This window comes from Eschrichtius robustus, chromosome 3, assembly GCF_028021215.1.
Source record: "Eschrichtius robustus isolate mEscRob2 chromosome 3, mEscRob2.pri, whole genome shotgun sequence".
Taxonomy (NCBI): domain Eukaryota; kingdom Metazoa; phylum Chordata; class Mammalia; order Artiodactyla; family Eschrichtiidae; genus Eschrichtius; species Eschrichtius robustus.
Genome location: NC_090826.1, coordinates 164920149 through 164939523, shown reverse-complemented (window position 1 = coordinate 164939523; position 19375 = coordinate 164920149). Strand labels below are relative to the sequence as shown.

Below are 19375 nucleotides of genomic sequence, written 5' to 3'. Positions count from 1 at the left end.
GTATCTACTCTTGAGAATTTACACATGTTCTAAGAAAACACAAAAGAAAGTCCAGCCACATGTTGGCTATTTACAATTTCTGCTTTAAATTCTGAAGGAATAATCTAATAGATACTCAGTGTTTCTCACTATTAATGAAAACACTATGAACCTTTCCATAACCATCTGTATTCAGACATTAATAATGACATTAATAACAAATTTTTCTTACACTATGATTAATTAAATATTGCCACTTAAAAAGAGCATTATTTAAATTGTAAATGAGGCTTTAGAGCACATGGGAAATACAAATATATACCTCATTTATACGATATTTCATTCAGAGAATTTTCAATTTATGAAAGTATTGTACATTTCTTGTCTAAAAACACAGTATGTAACATAAAATTGTATGCCACTGTTAGATTCAAGGCCACTGTTAGGAATGGTAACTATTTGTGCCCTACTGTTTTCATGGATGTTCCCAGGGACTATTAAGGTTCCTCACTATTCTATGTTTCTATTTAACTGTTGAATAATTGGTAATTCTTCAGTCATCTCCCTCACAGACATTACCACTTTTAAGTGGCTGACTTCTTATCTGTCAAATACTCAATAAAGGAAAAATTAAAGGAAGCCTGGAAAGCAAATTACCAAGCCTATCACATCTGCATTTTAAAAAATCATATGTAATTATAAGTCATTAGGCTCTGGTTAAGTGTGACTTATTTATATTCTATAGAATAAAAATGTAGACTAAATAGCAGGGGTCTTATAACAGCTATTTCCCTCAAAATTTTTTCCTATTTAAAGACTCACAGAAATGTTCTGGGTGGTCAAAGCCCCCAGAAGTCTACAAGGTAAGAGACATAACTAATCTATGATAAATTTAACCAGAAAAACAAAATCTCTCTGAATGATAAATTCGTTAAAAAGCAAACAGATAAAAATGTAGTCAATCCATAGGCTAATGATTTGAACCTAATATAACGGGGCACACAACATCTTGGTCTTCCCTTTTAGAGGTTATATGATACCAATGAACATATATTCAGATTGGATAAATCCAAATACCCAATGGTTTTAACTCTGTACAAATGTCAAAATAATCAATAAGTCAGTTGACCAGCAATCTTTTCATAAACTTCATTAATTAATGAGATATCAGTTGAAGTTGAAGTTCTACTGGCCATACCACTGGTATCTGAAACTGCTTATTCATTGTTAAACAGTAGTTTGAAAACATGCGCTATATTAGGGTTAATCGTGTTCATTTTACAATCAACCCTCCATCACGCCAGAAAGATAAGAGTACAGGAAGCAGTGGGTCACTCTATTGCTTACCATGCCTTCCATAAACCAGATAATTCCCTGATTTAGAACTTTCCCAGTCTGAAATTCTGGATTTAAGGTGTTGATCAATACCAATGATCATGAAGCCGACAAGTAGAAATTTTAAATTTGTATCTATCACAGATTTTCCTTTTTAATGTTGTTATTTACATTGCATATGAAAACCAGAGCAAACAGTGTCAGCTAGCTTCTCAACTAGTGAGTTTGAATGTGTGTATATTGGTGTTTGGGTGGAGGCTGCTTTCGAAAAATTTGAGACCTTTTCACAAACAGATTCCCCACTCTGGGCACATCAGAATCTTGCAGGATAGAGGTAGAGAGGTAGTGTCTGGCCCATTTCAGATTGAGAAACACTGAACTAGCCTTAGCATAGGAAGATGTTTATAGCTTGTTATCAATACATGTATAAGGAATGCTAAAATTTTTTTTAAATCTTGGAAATATCTTAGAATATAAATGATTTATTATCAACATCATTGCCTCGAAACTCTAAATACAAGATATTTAGGAATATAACTTAGAACTACATTAAAAAATCTATCAAAGGTTTCTCCAGAACTTATTTACATAAAATTATCATCAGTAAGATCTATACCTTATCCCAAATCTTTTTTGAATTTTGCATAATATGAATTATCAAGCTTTCTTTCTACGTAATTAAAATTTCTAAGAATCTCCACATAATTGCTTACATCAGATTATTTAGAAACTCATTTACTTTGTATGTGACCAACTTAGAAAGCATACTTTAGGATCACTCTTTTACCCAATCAAAATAAAAAAGATACCTTATAATTTTAGTAGTTTGGTTACAGAAATTTATATGAACATTCCTAAAGCTTTGCGGCCAAAGCCAAAAAAGAAAAAAAAAAAAAAAAAGAAAGTACAGAAAAGCAGAGTAGCAATAGCAGGAGCAGCAGCACAAAGCATGCAATAAATGTAATAATACACCACGAAAACAGTAGCATGTACTGCAACCACAGGCAAAAAGGATAAGAGACAGGGGTAGAGGGCATCGGACGGGCACACAAGTGCAGTAGTCTCTTACACGTCTGCCTTTGCTAGCTGGAGTACAGGATGGAGAGCGCTTCAACAAAGAAAGGAGAATACTACGTTACAAATATTTACACACGTGACTCTCAATGACTAATACTGTATTAACAGACAAAGTATATAAACATACATATAAAGACACATTTTTGATAGGTTGAAAGTACATGTATTTTCAGGAAAAACTGGAAGACAGGAAAGTAAAGAAACAGTTCCTCAGGCTAGGTCTAAGAGTGGTAATAAAGTTTTTCACTGGACCTTGCACAAACAGTCACCCACCAAATAATGGTCCATCAAGCTATGGCCAATTTCTTTTCTGGAAAGGTCGGTAGTGGCAACTTGAAATGGGAGCACAAAAAGGTCTAAATAACTCTGATTTAGTGCTAGTAAGCATTTAACAAAATATTTAATTAACTAGTCTTGCTTCAGACATTTATCTACCAAATTCTTGCTCTTTTCAAAGATGACTCTTTTCAATGATAAGAGCTAAATTAGGCCTTCAGAACTACTGATGCTGAATTAAAACAAAAAGTTACTTCAACAATATTGTCCATCCTGACTAGACATTAAGCTTAATCAAGAGAGGGAGGGACCTTCACCTTTCTGACATTAAAGAATTAAGTAATTCAGAAAAAGTAACAATCAAGTAGATAATTATATAGAAATATTTTTCAAGTTTTTGAAATTTGGGATGCTCAAGTAATAGAGTTTCACAAATATATACCATCTCTACTCAGGCAATTTCCTATATTCAATTCAACCTGACATTTACTGAGTGTTTACAATATGTCAGGTACTTAAAAGATAAAGAGGGTATGGCAGTTCACAGACTGGTGGGGGAGACATCATGCCATCAACAATGTGACAAATGCTATAATAAGGACATGTACGAAGTTTGTATGGGAACCTGGAAAAGGGATGTACAAGATTTTTATGGGGACCTAGAGGAGGGAATTTATAAACTGAGTCTATAGGAGTTACAGAAGATTTCAGAGAAAACCTCAAGGATAAGAAACATCACTGAAGATGATCAGTTTTACTTGTACAACAGCTCTGACAGATTGGTACACAGGAACTATTATTTCTTCCTGTAGGAAATTGGGATGGAAGGTGACTTAAACACTGTGTCCCAAAGAGTTAATAGCAAACCAGGATTAGAAAGTCTGCAGATTTCTCAACAGGTTCTTCTTAGTCCAGTCAGTCTTCCATTACGGTGGAGGCTAAAGTCTCAGGTTCAAACCTGGTTATATTCCTTCAGTGATTAACAGGAAGTATCTGTCTCCCTCCACACTCCCCCAAACCAAACAACCAAACATTAAGTAACTCAACCCTCAACCCTTCCTCTAACATTTAATCTCTCCCTTCTTTTCCTTAATAATGATAATAGCTAACTTTTATCATATGTAAAATATATACACGTACTTTTCAAAGTACTTTACATATATTAACTTTTTAAATCCTCATAGAAGGATTAATATAAGGTAGGTATTATGATCCCAATTTTAAACATGAAGAAAACAGATTAACTTGCAACAGGTCACAAAACGGGTTAAGTGGTAGTTAGGATTCAAACCTTCTCAGTCAGATTTCTCAAAATGGTATACTATCACTGTCTCTACTTCCTAGCCTCTCAATTCACTTCTCAATACTGTACAATTTGGCTTCTGCTTTGATTGCCCTAATGAAATGCTGATAAGATCAGTATCTCCTGTTTGTCCTACGGTACCAGGTATCTCCGGCTATACCTGAGGCTGCTGACCATTCCCTCTTAAAACTCTGTACTCCCTTAGTTTTCGTGACACGACACTTTCCTGAGTCATCCCCTGTGACCACGGCTCTTCCTTCTCTTACGTGGAGTCCTATTCCTCCACACCCTTCTCAATGTGAGAGATCCCAGGTTTCTGTTCTGACTTACTGCTTTTCTCTTGCTACGATCTCTCCCTGGGAGATCTCAATCTATTTTCAACTACGTTGATCATTCCCAAATTTCTACTGCTAGTTCACTCCTTTTCCTTAACCTTCTGACTCATCTAGAAAACTATCTGCTGGACATTTCCACATGGATGTCCCTCAGGCACCTCAAACTTAACTTGTCCAAAAGGGAACTGGTCACCTTTCTCCTCTGTTAAGCCTTTTAATAATTATTACATATAGGACTGATTAAATCTAAGCTCCATAATATCTCCTTTATATTCCCATGATATGCAGTCCATATCTTTTATTATTGTACTGCTCCCATTGGTGTTATAATTATTTAGATGTTTGTCTTTTCCATCAGACTCAGATCCTTAAGGGCCGGAAATACTGTATTATGCTTAGCATAAGGCTTGTAAATTTTAAAATTCTTCGTAAATATTGAATGAATCCTTCTGAAATTCTACAATATTTAACCTAAATATTTCTTATGGCATTTATCATTTTCTACTTCACATAATACATTAACTGTGTATTTTTTTCTAATACTAAGATAAGCATTTTGAGGTCTACTTCTAAGTCTGATTTATCTTAGCATCTACCACTGTGCACAGCAGAGTACCACACATGTAAAAAGTGGTAAAATATTTAACATAGAGAAGCCCTTAGTTTTTGGCTATCCATACTCCTAAAGTCTAGAGTATGTTAAAACCATGAGAAAGAGCATGAATAGCTCAAAATAAACTATATTACCACTATACCAAAAACAAGTCAGAATGTCTCTCAAAACTATCTTTACATATGAAGGACAACAAGTTTTCTAAGCTGGCATTTAGTATCACTAAGCTAACAGTAATAATGTTACCATTGTAATAATGTTCTTCTCCAGGTGGCTACCTAGAAATCAGACCATTTTTATATTTTCAATAGAAAAGAGCAAATTACACTTTCCTGATGGTGTAATTAGAGGAAAACACACACACTCTTACACATACCCACACATACCACGGTTTTCTATAAACACTGAAACTGATTTCATAGCAAGCATTGGAAACCAGTACATTTTCTTAATATGCAATCATATACCTTTTTATATCTAGGTCTATAAATTGCCACCAGAACTTTAAGGCTGATTATGGAAGGTAAGCACGGTAAGCAGAAACCAAAAGAAGTAATTTATCTTGTGGACACAGAATTTGGCTAATAGATTTTAAGGTTCAGTTAATGAATGCCAGAGGTCTTATTTAATAAAATACCGAAGAGGTAAAAAACTATGTAGTCATGGTTCTTTCCTCTAGTTACCCAAATATATTATTGATATAATATATGATATATAATATACAATATAACATACTACCTAAATTAGAGAAGAATTGCATATGCCAATCTTCTGAAATGTGAGAGTTTCAAGTCAGGTTGTGCTTAACACGTGGAAGTTTTAAAAAACAAATATTAAAGGAGGAAATTATAGAAATGTCATAATTTCTCAGAAAGATCTAGGCCTAGCTTTGGTCATAGGATTAAAAACTCTTTACAACGCATGTTTTAGAAATTTGTCTTCCATTGATTCTCACGTGTGATCAACTTTTCCCAGATACAGCTAAACCTATGCTGCCAAGCCCAGATTTCTGTGATTGGTTATGGCAGAATATGAAAGAACCTAGGAGGGAGAACAATGTTAAAGGCAAGACATAAATGAAGGAACCTAGGAGCCAGGACTGAAATTAAATATTTTGGGACATCTTAGTAAGCTTCTATATGAGGCCAAAACCAAGAGTAGAACTCAGCTTGCCAATGCTCCCAGGCTACTCTTCTCTTAATATTCCAGAATGCAAGAAAAGAACACGATATTAGGAGTACTGGACAGTTGGACTAAAGGTACTATCTCTATTCCTTTATGTCTGACCTTTATATTCTAGAGCTTTAATTCCTTGATTTACTCTTTTCCTCAGTACACTAGAGTAAGACAACCTCCAAAAAGCAAGCTGATACATTCGCATTTGCCAGATGAATGGGCAAATTCCATTTTTGTGAACTTAGGTTAAATGAACAGAGTACAGAACTGTAATTTAATAAAACTCAAAACTTACCTAGCGTGTGTTTCATATATATGACAATACGTTTATCAAATATAAACAGCAACTCATTCATTTATATAACTATAACTAGTATTCCTTGAATATAGTCAAGTCAAACATTTTGGGGGTTCACTTGAGAAAATGAACTGAACAGAATGGGAAGTTCCTGTAAGCTTAGTCTGATGATCCCTGGATCTGCTACCGTGGGAATGAAGGGAACAGATGGGGGAAAACCTAAGCTGCTGAGCTCCATTTCCTCCCCCCCACCTGTAACCTGCAGGATGACGCTGGGCCTAATATGCAGTATCACAGGCAGTCTAGGATTGGGCACATGGGGTTGAGAAGAAAGATGAGGGTAAAAGAGGAAATAATTTCCACAGCAGAAGGGATCCTGGTATCTGTTTGACTGCTATCTCAATAACTCATATGGGAGTGCCTTACCCAAGGGACCACTAATCAAAATGGTCTCAGTTTCTTTCAAAATTAACTCACCCCCCCCCCTTTTATCTGCCCTAAAGAATGCCATGTAACCCTTTTGTCAACACTTCCCTATTACTCCAAAGACTGAGAATCCTAAAAAGTCACTCTCACTAATGGGAGAGTAACCTATCTACTAGTGGGAGTGCTGTGGTAAATAATTACTGAAACCACTGGACTAAAGATATTCTACGGTTCTCTTCTCCTTGAAAAGTCTATTATTCTACAGGTAGAAAACTCCAAACGCTGAGTTACAGAAACAGAATGTTGAGAATGTATTCTGCTGTGCCTGAGTCAGAGGGAAGGAGGGACTGGTGTTACATATACTCTTTCTCTCTGTCAAGAGCTGTCTAAACAGTGTAACTTAAAAGGAAAGCATCTTGTTCCAAATGTCTTCCCATATTGCCCCAAATCCTAGCATTCATCTGAATTTTGAATAACAGGCAAAACATACTGAGGAAAAATTAGAGGTAGGAGAGTGATTAGGTGTACTGTTTAAGTAAAAGAATTATAGTTTTAATAGGCCTGTGTGGGAGGGTTAAGGAAAAAACTAGAAGGTAATTTTGGGGGAGGGGTGGCACTGGTGATAAAGCTCTGAAGAATTGGAGGGCAGTATGAGGGTACTAGGTTACTGGGGGCAGATGGAGAAGGTCAATGATGTATGGACACAAAAGAAAACTTCATTTGTGCAATTTTGCTTAAAACTAACCTTATTCCGTCCTATACCTACAAATTCCACTGCAATTCAATTCCACTGCAATTCAATTCCCTCCTATACCTATAAATTCCACTGCAATTCAACATAATCTTTTTCTTTTCTATACCAATGAGATAGAAAACAGAAAAGAATGAGCAGAGGATGTGTCCTATGGATTAATTAAGAGACAGAGTCTACTTAGTATAGAGCGCAGTCGCATATTTTAAACCTCATGCACAACAACGTAACTAGTTTGGGCACAAAGAACAATCAAGATTTATTTTAATCCTTAAGAATCCACATGCCTAAGAGAAAGGAAGCTACAGAACTTGAGTTTTATACAAAACATCTTGGATGCTGAACCCAAGCATGCCAAAGATTGAATACCATGATTCAAAACAACATTCTATTATGACTTTGAAGGTGAAACGGATGATAATGCTGGGAAGGGTGGTCACAGTTACAAAGTATGAAGAGAAATAAGAGGTTTATGCCATAAAATATGAATTAAGAATACAAAATATTTTTTTAAATGGGAGGTTACTGCTGGCCTTTGCCCTGACACGTAAAAATCATTTCCAGTGGTAATGTGATTCAACAGGAGGAAAGTATAGTGATGCACATTGGTGGTAAGTGGAAGGCTGAGTGGTGAAGAGCTAAGAAAGTACTTAAGTGAAATTGAACTTGTGGACAAGAAAGGAAGCTAAAGAGAACACAGCAATGGAGGGGAACTGGTCTATTAAGAGTAAGGAAATAATAACTAATATTATTGAGGGTATTACATATGCTGTTTCTTTAAATTCTCAAACAACCTTATGAGATTAGTACTATTATTATCTTTGTTTGTCTGATGAGCAAACCAGTGCATAGAAAGGTTAGATAACTTGCTTCAAATTATATACCTAGAAAGTGGCAGAGGCAGGATTTGAATCAACTTAAGTGCTTAAGCAATAAATTGAGAGGAAAGTGCTTAGGAAGCAAATGAGGGAAAAACCACACCCTTGAAGAGCTGGAGCCTAAATCATAAAGATTCAGCAGCCTTTGTGAACTTAGTTTCGGTTTACTTTATAATAGGAGTTCCTTTGTACTACTTTACAATTTACATGTATGTCTGAACTGTATCTATGCTGGGTAATAGTGGGTGAAGGGTAAGAAAGGGTACTTCTGGAGGAAAAGTAAAAGTGGGAAACAGACACTACAGCTGGATGGTGGCAGAAATCAGCATATGAGAGCAGAGATGAGATAGGAGTGGGCTGAGATGTGCTTCTGCTGAGAAGAGCTAACCTATTTACCACAATACATACTACTCCTGTGTTGTACATTCAAAGATTTTTGTGGGAGAAAAAGGGATGTAGAGAAGAGTTTATTAGAAAGAAAAATGAAAATGGTCTTCTAGGAGAAAGGACAATTAAAATATTTGTTCAAACTTCCTTCCCATTCTTTTTAAGGTGAATGTTATCTGTATGGAAATACCATACTGAGTATTTTAGAATAGTAAAATATACATCAGATTATAACATCAAATATTATTGTACATCAAGAGTTCTCTTTTTATCACACTGCAGAATTAGCTAGTTTAATTATTTGTCTCAAGAATAATAAAATAGTTTCCATTTAGAACGGAAAGGTGCACACTTTGGTATAAATATTTCAAAGAAATAAAAAATGACTTAAAAATATAGATCAGGAGTTTTCTTTAGTAGAAAATTATGCTTAATACTCTCCTCAATATAAGAATTATATTTAACAAAACACAAAAAATAAAACATTTAAAGAATTTCCCCTGGTTTAAAAATAGTTATATGCACAATATTTGCATTTGAACCCATTTTATTTCCAAATTTCTGTAAAGATAGAATGTTCAACAGGATAATACAATGCTTTACAACAAGAATTATTGTGCCATTTAATGTGGATTAGAGAGAACATATATGTCAGGTATTTCTGTAAAGAGAGGAACACTATACATTAGGAACTTCTAAATTATTAAATCTATACAATTAATTTAAGAGAGAAAATGATAATGCAGTCAATTTATAGTGAATATAGTGCATATACTAACTAAAATCATTTTTTACATTAGAAGAGAAATTCTGTCGGCATTAAAAATTGATCTGTACTCAATTATTGTGTTATGATAAAATCTACTGGAAGAGTTAATAAAACGTGTCACTTGTTCTGATTATACCACCAGAGGTTTACTTTTAACTAACATATAAACTAAATAGTAAAGTGCTGAAAAGAAAAGGGGAATGTGAAATAGAAATTGCTATGAAAAACAAAAATGAGCAATTATTTATATCTATATATCTATAGTGACAATAATCAAATAAGCATTCCAGTCTTCAGAATTGTTGCAAAGAATGGAACTATAGAGATTCTCTGATGGACAACACATTTTTAAAAGTACATTTTTACTTTATTATATTTAATAATGATAACTCTTCATTGTATTTAAAGTAAGAAAGAAGCACATTTTGGCTCACAAATTATCAAGTGTGATATTTCTAAAACTGACTGCATTACTAGGTAAATTCTTCATATCAATTCACTGATCTCTTTTACTGAAGGATGCATTGGTTTGAAAATCAAAGACTTACGTCATCCAAAAAATCAATCAGTGAAGATGAGGAAGAAGAAAAGGAATCCTATTTAACGAATACAGCAATAAAAAAATAGAAAATATGGATGAAGCAATTTAATAAGAACAAATAATAAATCAAAAGTTTTGTAAAACAATTGAAAGGCAAATGACATTAATTCAAATAAATAAATGAGAAAAGCAGTCACTGTCATTGTTTCTCAAGAAACTTAGAAATTCATTAATTATTTTTTAAAGTGTCATTCTTTTTTCCTTTCCCAAAAGAATGAAATACAATTCATATACTGTGCTCAAAATGTATTAAGCTGATGCTCATTAATAATCAAATTAAATGGAAGCACTCCAGAAGGTAACAACTAAAAGTAAGCAACAGAATCTCTGCCTCTAATTGTTCCTGCTAGAATGTAAGCTTCTTGAGGGGCAGGACTTCGTCAATTTGGTCACCACTGTATCTCCAGCACCTAGAACAGTGCCTTGCACAGAGACATACGATTATTTGTTGATTAAGATATAATCACTAACTTAAATTTTCTGACATAAAAATATACTTCATATCTTAATTTTTTTTTCTAGCAAAGAATTTAAGTACCAAAGAATGACAGAGTCATATAATCACTATTTCATTATAATGGAGTGTGCCAAATAAACTCTACGTAATACTTTTAATGAAAAGCATTCTTTTGGTATACTTCTAAAAAACTGAATTGATTTGGAACTAGAACCAGCATTGCCCTATTGTGAGCTCTGACATTTTCACTTGTTTTTTACTGTGGCTCTATGCTTTGGAGAAAAAAGAAAAGTGTCAAAATTATTTAAAGTTAGGATTTGTTCTGCACTTACTGTTCCTCAGGGAAAGAGATGAAATTTCTTTTTAAATCTTATCAACGACCCTCTTATTTAGCTCTTTCTTAGATTTTTCTTAAACACAAGAAGAGTTTATGATTAAAGTTTCCATAACATTGCAGAACGTATTCCTTTCCTAATACGTTTTTGTTTATATAAGATTCTAGGTCCTCTTATATGGCATGCAATAAAAGTTTTATTGCAAATAAATTTTAAATCACAAAGTAAATTTTAAATTGACTGCAGAGGAATGTATGAAAAGTTTAATACTTACTTCAAATTGATCCAGAGCATCGGTAGGCGTATTCAAAAATGCCAAGAAAGAATGCTGTGAGTCTTGGTGCTCTATACCTAGAAGACAGCAGCAACTTTTTTTAAAACTAGAACAATTAAGACTAATTTTCATGGATAACCTTTCCTGTCTGAATCTATTAAAAAGCTGCTCGCAAACTACTGTATTTTAAAACCAATTAATATCATTAACTCCACATACTTAAAAAACTAAACTACATTAGTGTTTCTTGGAATATCACTCAATAGTTAAATTACATCAGACTCCATGAAATACTTGTTTCTTGACTTACTTGAGTTCCTGAATTTCTTTTCCTATACAGTACACTGTTAAGAAGCACATTAAATGTTTTGGTACTCTTGAGAAAATTTTTAAAATAGGACCCTCGTTATGCCTGATTTTTCTAAGGTAATTTATCACCAAACAAGGTTTCCTTTTTGAAATACTCTCATCAAGCATATAGTATATATTAAAATAAATAATCTTTTATTAAAAATGCAGTGATACAACAAACTTATTTAATTATGAAAAAACTTTTGCTAAGGCCTCAATCTGATTTCATTTACTGTTTTATTGACAAAAATTGCATGAAATTAAAAAATTTTGTCTGGGAAAAACTAGGGTTGGAGAATGAGGACTCCAAACCCTAGCTTTTCTCAGACAGATTTAAAAAATTTCACGCATACCTCTTGGCTATGGCATTAACTTTAAATACATGATTTCCAAATTAATTCTTAAAATACACATAATGATAAATACTAGGGAGGAAAAGGAGAAACAACCAAAACACATTTTTGATCTCCATATCTTTTAAGGAACTGATATCAACTGATAACAAATTATGTGCTTTTTGAATTACTCTCTAATAGTATACCATAGTTGCCAGATAAGGCAGTATGTTCAGAAATTCATTCCATCAATGAATATTTATTGAAAGCCTTTTATTTGCCAAACCCTGTCTAGATAGTGGATATATAATAGTAAATAAAGCAGAAAAACAAAATCCTTGTCCTCATTATATAAACATTACATTGTATTATTTAAGTAGACTATTATGGTACAACATATAGTGAAATTTTATTATTCTGCAATGTTCAAAATCCAAATAAAAAACCATAGCCATAGGTTAGCCTGCAATGTGATAAACGATTTCTTCTTTCGCAAGTTTAGATCTACTTTAAAACGATGCAATCAATGCCAACTGGTGTGTTACAGTAAGTCATACTCTTCACTGGTCTCTTTTCTATATAAATTGCCTTTAGGGCCACAGGTCCTCCATGTCTTATATATTCTTTTTCCTCTGCTCACTAAATAATGCATTTCCTTCCACTCTTCATACATGAAAATTAAGCTTGATTCTCATTTTAGCATGATGCTTTGTACTCCTAATCTGAGTTCCTAATTCACTTTTTCTGGGTTCCTTCCTTCCTTCTTGTTCACTAGGAAATTCAATCAACAAAAATTTATTGAACATTTACTACTTTTAATGGCTTTTTCATGTTAACTCCTTTGTGTGATTACCCTCCTTCCTCCACAATTTTAAAAGAGATGCGGAGACCCAACCAGCTTTACGTCACTGTGTGTCATAGGACTGGGAAATGATAAGGCAGCACATAAGTACAATATAGAGCCAATTAACTAGTTCAGTATTCAGTCAGGAATACTGTCAGGAAAATGAATTTCTAACAACTATATATAAGAGATCCTTTCATTAAGAAAATAACATTCTTAATTTAAAAAAATTAAATCTTCACATTCTTAATGCCCATGTTATAGAAAGAACATTGAAGTTCATGTAATAAAGCTACCAAGCACTCCTAGTTACTTTTTAAATTAATGAAAAAATGCTCAAGTAATGTTTTCAAGAAAATGGGAATAAATCCTGGAAAATCCCACAGGGCAAGCAATTTGAGTATCAAACATGGAAGAAGACATCGAAATGCCCAAATAATTCTTTGTCATTGAATTGCCTTTCTAATACTGGATTAGGTTAATCTTTAGTTATTTCATACATTATTTCGTCAACTACCCTGAGAGTGGATCCCCTATAACATTTGAGAATAGTATAAAGTATATGATAAAAACAAACTTTTCCAATCACAAAAATATTGTTCATGATATAGTCCGTGGTCCTGAAAAAACAGTCAAATGTATGGCAAAGTGAGTTTTCTGTTAAGAAATCTTTAAACAATGTGTATCAAGTAAAACAAAATGACCCAGGAGACTTGTCTACCAAATGTGTGTGTGCGCGCCATATACACATACATCTATAAATGAGTGCCAGAATTGTGTATGTGAACAATTCTCCTGCCTACACAATAGGCTGATTCTTGTATAATAAAACGTATTCATAACAGAACATTAAGTCCTGGTTGATGCAAAACACATTCCCATACCCTTTTCAGATCTAAGCTCTTCAGTGTCCTTTATCAGTTGTTCAATTTCTGATAGTAGTTCCAAGTTCTTCTTCTCTGAATCTTTTAGTTTACTTAAGGGAAAAAAAGGAAAAATGTCATTATTCATATTGTTGGTTAGTGAGCCATCATGTATGTAGTTGAACTTAATTGGTTTAAATGTCAGTCATGATAATGTAGGGAACTGAAAACTACTGCAGGAAGGACAAATCTAGCCTGTCATCTACTCTTGCGTAAATAAAGATTTACTGGAACCCAGTCAGGCTCATTCATTTATATGCTGTCTGTGGCTGCTTTTGTACTCAACAGCAGAGTTGAGCAGACAGAAACTATATGGCTTACAAGCCCTAAAGTATTTATTATCTTTCCTTTTATAGAAAAGCTGCTGGCTCTGAGCTACATTATTAAATTAAAAAATGTCATAAAATCAAAGGTTAATTTTAGAATTCTGTTAGACTTCTTTCATAGAGAACCATGAAAGTGAATAAATTTATAATTTTCAGTTTTACTCACATTCCTGATTTATGAACAAATATGTAAATTTATATGTCCTAAGCATAAGCAGAAAGATCACACTTATTCCAAATTACAATACAAAGAATGACATTTAGCAGTTCTTTATGTTGGGATCAATTCATATTCTCCAAAAACAGTTTTTTTCCATATTCAATGTTACACTAGCACATTTCAGTAAAGCATACTTAATTTATGACTGGATAATTCATAGCAAGAATTTATAATTCAACTGGGGTGCTTCATACCATTAAAAACCGAATTTATGGGAGTATATTTCTTTTCATGACTGAATGCCTTTGCAACATTTGGTATTCTAAGCACCAAATGGATTTTTCTATTTATATTTTGAGTTGTAACATGAACTTTCTACTGTTCCTCTATATCACCTTATTCCTCTATAACCTATTCTTGAACCAATCCAATTACGAGTTTCCTTTTATCATTTATTTATTCCGAGTATGATTTATTCTACTGTTGTGGTAAGAATGGAGGGAATGTGTTCATTAGCTAACTGTCCTGGACCTGTGGGTGATACACTTTTTTTAATACATAACATGAAAGAAAGGGTAACTTAAGTATATTCTACCTTTATGAAATTTACCATCACTTGAAACTTCATGTGTAAAAGAATCTATGGTAGAGGCCAGAATTTTCAGATGACTATATTTTGTTCTGACTCTATGCTGCAATTTTAGACTAATGTGATATTCTTGAACAAAAGATTATTTTGGATTTAATAGAATAAAATTTGAGAGTGAATTTTACAAATAAGGGGAAAAGTAAATAACAGAATATTAGTAGTATTAATTCCACTTTAAGGACAAGTCAGATAGAAACAAAGCTGTATTAAAATTGCATCACTGCACACAAGGCCTAAAATCATCAATTCATTTTCAAATATTCATAGTTTTTTTATGGTCATCACTTAAAAAAAAAAAAAGGGATAGGTAGGAAACTAAACATGTAACTTCTCTCCAGATACTTTTGGACCAAATTAGAAATCACTCTAGTGGGACTATATTATTCAGTCTTACCATTCTGTTATGATGTTAGACGCTTTAACTTTATTCAACTCTTCTTGGATGGCCTGCTTAGCTCTTATTTCTGCATCCAGAGCTGACTGCAACTCCAGTCTAGCTGACATATCCAGTTTTGCAAAACGACGCATTTTCCAGGGCATATCCTATGAAATAATATGACTGCGTTTTTAGCTCCATTCGATTTTATTTTTAACATTTAAGTTTAGTAATATACGTGAATTTGGAAACTATTTAAAAGAACTATCTTTCCCTAATTAAAGAATTAAAGAGAACTATTACTTGTGAAAATATATTATTTTTCATTAAATTCAGAAATAACTGTAGACTCACATTATAAATGCATTTATTTTTTATGGTTATTACCATTAATGGCTAGCCACACAAATTATAGTTAAGCAGCTATGTATTATAATTTCCTAAACTGGAAAAACATTGAATGATTTCTCATGAAAATCTTTACAGTAGGCAAAGCCTAGACAAACTGATGTAAGTACTCAGATTTATTACAGTGTTTTTGGAGCCTTCCCACCGACTAATATAATAAGCCTGCTTGCTAAATGGCAGAGCTTACTGTTGCTCGGGTACCCAAGCTGGAGTTTCTTAAAGCTTCCAATTCTTCAGTCATTTTAGAAGCTAAGGCCTGAAGATATCCTCGTGCATCCTTTTCATCACTGACCCTAGAATATATGCAAATAAAGACAGAGATCAAGTACCAAAGTAAAACAGAAAACTTCAGTGAGATATATATTATTTTAAAGCATCATAAAGAAATAAGTGAAAAGTGACAGAAATTTAAAGATGTTAATATCTTCTTTTAAAGGTCTACCACAGCACTACTATCTGTCAACAAGTGGGAAATGGTTTACTGAACTGTTCAGTTATTTACAGATAAAGGTGGCCACGTTTAGGAAGGTCCAAATTATACATATCTGATAAATCAGTAAAACTTCACCCGTGAGCCACGGAATTAATACTCTTTTAATCTAACATTAAACATACACACACACACACACACATGCACTCACATGACTTCTAAAGAATATTAAGATTTCTTATTAATTAGATTCCATTTTTTATCTTATGAAAACACAACACACCCTTCTTAAAACTGAAGTACACTAAATTTAGAAAGTTTAAAGTATAATATTCTGTAAAAAAAAAAAATTCTGTGTTGTAATAAAGCTCTTTTGTTTTCTAAAATGGTCAATGATATAACAAAGAGAAAAGATTAAAGTCTACTGAAACTCAGTTTCTACACCCCCCCCCCCCCGCCCTGCCCTGGCAGCGCCCCAAGGCACGTGGGATCTTAGTTCCCGGACCAGGGATCAAACCCGGGCCCCCAGCAGTGGAAGCAGTGGAAGCGTGGAGTCCTAAACACTGGACAGCCAGGGAATTCCCGAAACTCAGTTTCTATTTACTATTTTAAGGCTATCTTGCTGATGTAATTATATGATTTTAGAGAGAAATGTTTTCAAATTATATTCAATAAAATTCAGGTCATTGAATAGCCATGAGGAAAGTATATTTCAGGTAAATCAATATGTATCTCTGAAGCATACAGCAGACAAGTTTAAATCTTGAGGCTTGATTCAGCATCTGTTACAATTTAAACTCCTGAGGAATTAAATTCATCTGTCTACCTACATATCACTCCATATCTACATCTTAAAGAGGCCCTTTAAAAGGGGTTTGATCCCTTCTTCTCTCAGATGGGAAAGTGCTTTGGAAGACAATCAAAAGAATAAAGGAGCAAATAAAATCACTGTTAAGAAGTTGCCCACTCTAGTGATAGTTACATATTCGTAGGCTCTACATACATGTATATATGTTCATAGCCTTTTAAAGTGGCTTAAGAAAATATTAAGAAAGTTTGTGTATTGGGATGCTGTTTCCTTCTAAAATTCTTTAACTTTGGACACCACAAGTGACCACAATCTTTTCATTTAATCACCTAATCTATAACATAAAGAATAAATATAGATGGGGGAAGATTGTTTTTCCTCCAAAGACATTTTTTATTTTCCTCTAAAGACACTCACAGAGTAGCAATTAAGAAAACTATACTACCATTTAACCAGGCTAATAGGCCTCAGCCAGTGCTGGTTTAGTATCTATCATAGCTCAGAGATCTTGGCTTATGCACATTTCCAGGAACCTATGAAATCCAGTGTGTTTTATTCACTTTGGAAATCAAATAACTTCATGTAAATTGCTATAATGTTGTTTGAAATATTATATAAAAAACAATACCTTCTAACTTTGCTTTATATTTACATCTTGAATACATTCACATGCCCTTACCACTGTGGTCTTCCACTAATTCTCAACTTTTGATTAAACCTATGTCTATTTTCTTGGCTACAAAAAATTACTGATGGGAAGGGTGATGAAAAGAGAAAAAAAAAAAGACTCGGTCAACTACACGCTCATGCCACTTAAGTTCCACTAGGCCCTAGGTCTTGCACAACAATTCCTTTTCATAATCACTGTCTACTTCCAACCTAAATCTTAAAAACATCGCACTTTCCTAAGCCCCAACACCATCTCTTGCCCCTTCCTTCTAGGCCATCTGGTTAAGTTTACACTACTCATTCTCTTAACTTTTTTTTTTTTTAAACAGTTTTAGGAGGTGCTTCAAGATGGCGGAAGAGTAAGACGTGGAGATCACCTTCCTCCCCACAGATACATCAGAAATACATCTACAAGTGAAACAACTCCTACAGAACACCTACGGAACGCTAGCAGAAGACCTCAGACCTCCCAAAAGGCAAGAAACTCCCCACGTACCTGGGTAGGGCAAAAGAAAAAAGAAAAAACAGAGACAAAAGAATAGGGATGGGACCTGCACCAGTGGGAGGGAGCTGTGAAGGAGGAAAGGTTTCCACACACTAGGAAGCCCCTTCGCGGGTGGAGACTGCGGGTGGCGGAGGGGGGAAGCTTCGGAGCCATGGAGGAGAGCACAGCCACAGGGGTGCGGAGGGCAAAGCGGAGAGATTCCCGCACAGAGGAGCGGTGCCGACCAGCACTCACCAGCCCGAGAGGCTTGTCTGCTCACCCGCGGGGGCAGGCGGGGGCTGGGAGCTGAGGCTCGGGCTTCGGAGGTTGGATCCCAGGGAGAGGACTGGGGTTGGCTGCGTGAACACAGCCTGAAGGGGCTAGTGCACCACGGCTAGCTGGGAGGGAGTCCGGGAAAAGGTCTGGAGCTGCTGAACAGGCAAGAGACTTTTTCTTGCCTCTTTGTTTCCTGGTGCATGAGGAGAAGGGATTAAGAGCGCCGCTTAAAGGAGCTCCAGAGACAGGCGCGAGCCACGGCTGTCAGCGCGGACACCAGAGACGGGCATGGGACGCTAAGGCTGCTGCTGCCGCCACCAAGAAGCCTGTGTGCAAGCCCAGGTCACTACCCACACCTCCCCTCCCGGGAGCCTGTGCAGCCCGCCACTGCCAGGGTCCCGTGATCCAGGGACAACTTCCCCGGGAAAACGCACGGCGCACCTCAGGCTGGTGCAACGTCACGCTGGCCTCTGCCTCCACAGGCTCGCCCTGCATCCATACCCCTCCCTCCCCCCGGCCTGAGTGAGCCAGAGCCACCGAATCAGCTGCTCCTTTAACCCCATCCTGTCTGAGAGAAGAACAGACGCACGCAGGCGACCTACACGCAGAGGCGGGTCCAATCCAAAGCTGAACACCAGGAGCTGTGCGAACAAAGAAGAGAAAGGGAAATCTCTCCCAGCAGCCTCAGGAGCAGCGGATTAAACCTCCACAATCAACTTGATGTACCCTGCATCTGTGGAATACCTGAATAGACAAGGAATCATCCCAAATTGAAGAGGTGGACTTCAGGACCAACGATATATATATATTTTTTCCCTTTTTCTCTTTTTGTGAATGTGTATGTGTATGCTTCTGTGTGTGATTTTGTCTGTATAGCTTTGCTTTTACCATTTGTCTTAGGGTTCTGTCTGTCGTTTTTTGTGTTTTTTTTAGCATAGTGTTTAGCACTTGTTATCATTGGTGGATTTGTTTTTTGGTTTGGTTGCTCTCTTCTTTCTTTTTTTTACTACGTTAAAAAATTGTTTTTAATAATTATTTTTATTTTTTATTTTAATTATTTTATTTT

At 35.0% G+C, this 19375-nt stretch overlaps 1 protein-coding gene across 7 annotated transcripts in view; it reads right to left on the bottom strand.

Moving 5' to 3' along the window:
- The window catches only part of CDC42BPA (CDC42 binding protein kinase alpha), a 320607-nt gene that overhangs the window by 48799 nt on the left and 252433 nt on the right, over positions 1 to 19375 (bottom strand). For 5 of the 7 annotated variants that reach the window (XM_068541719.1, XM_068541721.1, XM_068541722.1 and 2 more), the window contains 4 exons: positions 15830 to 15935; positions 15253 to 15401; positions 13685 to 13776; positions 11271 to 11347 (listed from right to left, as the gene is read on the bottom strand). In XM_068541719.1, the coding sequence (XP_068397820.1) occupies positions 11271 to 11347; positions 13685 to 13776; positions 15253 to 15401; positions 15830 to 15935 (424 nt within the window). Of the gene's footprint in view, positions 1 to 2383; positions 2423 to 10151; positions 10200 to 11270; positions 11348 to 13684; positions 13777 to 15252; positions 15402 to 15829; positions 15936 to 19375 lie in introns of all 7 variants that reach the window. The other 2 variants (XM_068541725.1, XM_068541720.1) reach the window with 2 other exon arrangements.